This window comes from Mytilus edulis, chromosome 8 (assembly GCF_963676685.1).
Source record: "Mytilus edulis chromosome 8, xbMytEdul2.2, whole genome shotgun sequence".
In the NCBI taxonomy this organism is placed as follows: domain Eukaryota; kingdom Metazoa; phylum Mollusca; class Bivalvia; order Mytilida; family Mytilidae; genus Mytilus; species Mytilus edulis.
The window spans coordinates 83,667,919-83,671,475 of NC_092351.1; the positions used below are offsets into that span (position 1 = coordinate 83,667,919).

At 37.8% G+C, this 3,557-nt stretch overlaps 1 protein-coding gene across 1 annotated transcript; it reads left to right on the forward strand.

Annotated features, from left to right (window-relative positions):
- Positions 1-2,063: 2,063 nt before the first annotated feature.
- On the forward strand, positions 2,064-2,429 carry LOC139484450 (uncharacterized). Its single transcript, XM_071268183.1, has one exon. The coding sequence runs from the start codon at positions 2,064-2,066 to the stop codon at positions 2,427-2,429; it is 366 nt and encodes a 121-aa protein (XP_071124284.1).
- The last annotated feature ends 1,128 nt before the right edge of the window (positions 2,430-3,557 follow it).

Consider the following 3,557-nt stretch of genomic DNA (forward strand, 5'->3'; position numbering starts at 1 on the left):
AAGTTTTTACGATAAAATGGAAGGTTACGTCAGGGGATTAGAAGCTTTGGGTCAGACACAGGAAACATACGGCCCTCTACTTGTTCCCATTATCATGAACAAATTACCCGGGGAAGTCAGACACCATCTCGCATGAGAACACAGAACAAAACATGGCTATTACGGGACCTCCGTAAAAGCATATTAGATGAGATCAATATAATTGACGCAGGACAAGAGATGGAGTCGACATACGATTTGCCCGCAACACTGTCTTTCTTTTGCCGGATTATTACAAGAATATTGAGACTAGACCTTGCGCTTTCTGTCATGAAATACACGCACCTACTCATTGCAGTTAAATAACCGACGCAGAATCCCATATGATCATAGTAAAACGTGATAAGTTATGCTTTAACTGCGTTGGTAAACACAGAATAAATGAATGTTAATCTAAACACACATGAAAACATTGTAATAAGAAACACCATACAAGCTTGTGTAATGCACGTCCAACAAACAACATAAAACCAGCGAATAAGGTAAGCCATAGAAACGGGAATAGCAGCTCGTCAGGAATATGGTCATTGTTTTATTATAATTCTTTTCTGTGTGTGATACATTATAACGTTGTGTTTATGTTGTGTCGTTTGTTACCTCATATATTTGAGTGTGCATTCACATTACTATTAGACGTGTCACGGTACTTTTCTATCCAAAATTCATGTATTTAGTTTTGATGTTATATTTGTTATTCTCATTGAATTTTGTCTAATGCTTAGTTCGTTTTTCTGTGTGTTGCATTTTAATGTTGTGTCGTTGTTCTCCTCTTACAATTAATGAGTTTCCCTCAGTTTTAGTTTGTAACTCGGATTTTTTTTTCTATCGATCTACGAGTTTCGAACAGCGGTATACTACTGTTGACTTTATTTATTCAGCGCATATGAATTTTCGCGAAAAAGATAATCAGACCAGCAACCCGCCTAACGTTCACCTTGTAAATGACATTCATGATACGGAAGAAGATACTACCATTTTGTATTCTCAATCGATACTTTTGAAAACCGCCGTAGCTCAAGTAGGCTCGAATCAGCACTTTATCGATACGAATATTCTTTTTGACGAAGGAGCTCAAAGATCGTTTTTGACGCAGAACTTTGCGAAAAACCTCAATTTATAGATAGAAGGAACAGAGGTAAAACATTTACCGACATTTGGAGGTGAAGAGAAAAACATGAGACACTTAGAAAAGATAACAATCTATCTGAAAACCGATGCAGAACATGTATTGCCAAAGTACTGATAGTTCCGATGATCGCCACGCCTCTACAGAATCACATACGTAATAATGATACACAGAACAGTTATTTGCGTGGTTTAAAGTTAGCACACACGATGACACAGCAAGATTCATTCGAGATATCGTTGCTTGTAGGCGCAGATCACCACAGGGATATTGCAGAAGACCATATTCTACGGAGAAACGGTCCCACCGCCGTGAAATATCCAATATCGGATATTTGCTTTCGGGACATACAAACGGTAAGAAAACTCACACGTCGGAAACTAGCATGTTTAATGTTTTAATATCACACAAAGATGAATAAAACAATCTAGAGATATTTTGGAAATTAGAATCAATAGGTATAAATAGTAAGGAGTTAGATAAAGACGACGATGCCTATATTAAAGCATATCAAGACAGATCAATTGAGTTCAGAAAAAATAAATATTTCGCTTAGTAACCATGGAAACAGGATCATGATGAATTGCCTTCAAAAGCAGTCATGAAAAGAAGGACAGAAAACACCATTAAAAAGCATACTCTAAAATCTGATATATTAAAGAAGTATGGGAACATAATACAAGAACAGGAACGAACTGGATTCATAGAGAGAGTGGATGAAACAGCTTACACTCAAGAAAAAAAACTATATTCCTCATCTTCCAGTACAGAAGGAATCAAGCATTACGCCTATCAGAATTGTTAATGACTGCAGTTGTCGCCAGTTGCCTAATTCACCAAGTTGTATGGCTGCCTCTTTGATACGCCGTTGAAGCTAAATGACCTGACAAAAATTCTAATGAGATTTAGAGCCAACCCTGTCGTCATAACAACGGATATTGAAAAAGCCTTATTGCATGAAGGATTAAACGAGGATGACCCATACGCTACACGTTTCTTGTGGCTCAGTAACCCATCCGACCAAACACGTTATCTGCAAACTTACAGGTTCATATCCGTTCTGTTCGGAGCGACTTGTTCGCCGTTTATGCTCAACGACACGATACTGAAGCATTTACAACATTACAACATTACAGCAGCTACATTTATGGAAAGATACTTTTACGTGGACAATATGTTGACAAGTTTACAGAACGAGGATGAGGCTAATACGTATTACAAGGAAGCGAGAGCAATGTTGAAGAAAGCCGGATTCAACCTATGAACAGTGAGAATGTACGCCAGATATATATATATATATATATATATATATATATATACAACTCGTCTAAACATCAACCCAACAATGTTAGATCTGTAAATTTGCTTTCGCAAATTTTTTGTTCTTCCCTCGCCGGGATTCGAACCCATGCTACTGTGATATCGTGACACCAAATCGCCTGCACTGCAGCCGTCACGCTAGACCACACGACCACCTGGGCTCTCAAAAAAAGAGCTTTCGGTGGGCATGTGTTACCTTTCCACGTCAGTTTTAATCTAGCGGCGTACTACAGTACATGATATATAAGGCATGAAGATGTTATTGTTACAGATCAGCTAAATTATCTATAGTAAAGGATCCTACAAATTAATGTAAGATACAGTCACAGAAAATAATTATATTCATAAGTACGTCTGAGTCAGTGACAACCCTACAACAGATGTATTCATCGGATCGCCATCAATGATGGTGATACATGGCTGTGTACATAATGTATATGCAACTCGTCTAAACATCAACCCAACAATGTTAGATCTGTAAATTTGCTTTCGCAAATTTTTTGTTCTTCCCTCGCCGGGATTCGAACCCATGCTACTGTGATATCGTGACACCAAATCGCCTGCACTGCAGCCGTCCCGCTAGACCACACGACCACCTGGGCTCTCAAAAAAAGAGCTTTCGGTGGGCATGTGTTACCTTTCCACGTCAGTTTTAATCTAGCGGCGTACTACAGTACATGATATATAAGGCATGAAGATGTTATTGTTACAGATCAGCTAAATTATCTATAGTAAAGGATCCTACAAATTAATGTAAGATACAGTCACAGAAAATAATTATATTCATAAGTACGTATATATATATATATATATATAGCCAAGACCGAAAATGTACGGAAAAAAGATACGGACATGAACACAAAAGTGCTTGGTATGTTATGGAACAGCAAATCCGATGATCTGATGTACCAGAAATGTGAGATTCTATTACGAGACATTGTAAGGGAGATTTTGAAACATTCTTCGAAAATATGTGAATCACTAGGAATATTGAGTCCGTTAATAATACGAGCAAAGACGCTCATACAGGATCTATGGAAAAGTAAACTTGATTGGGATGAACAAGTTCCGG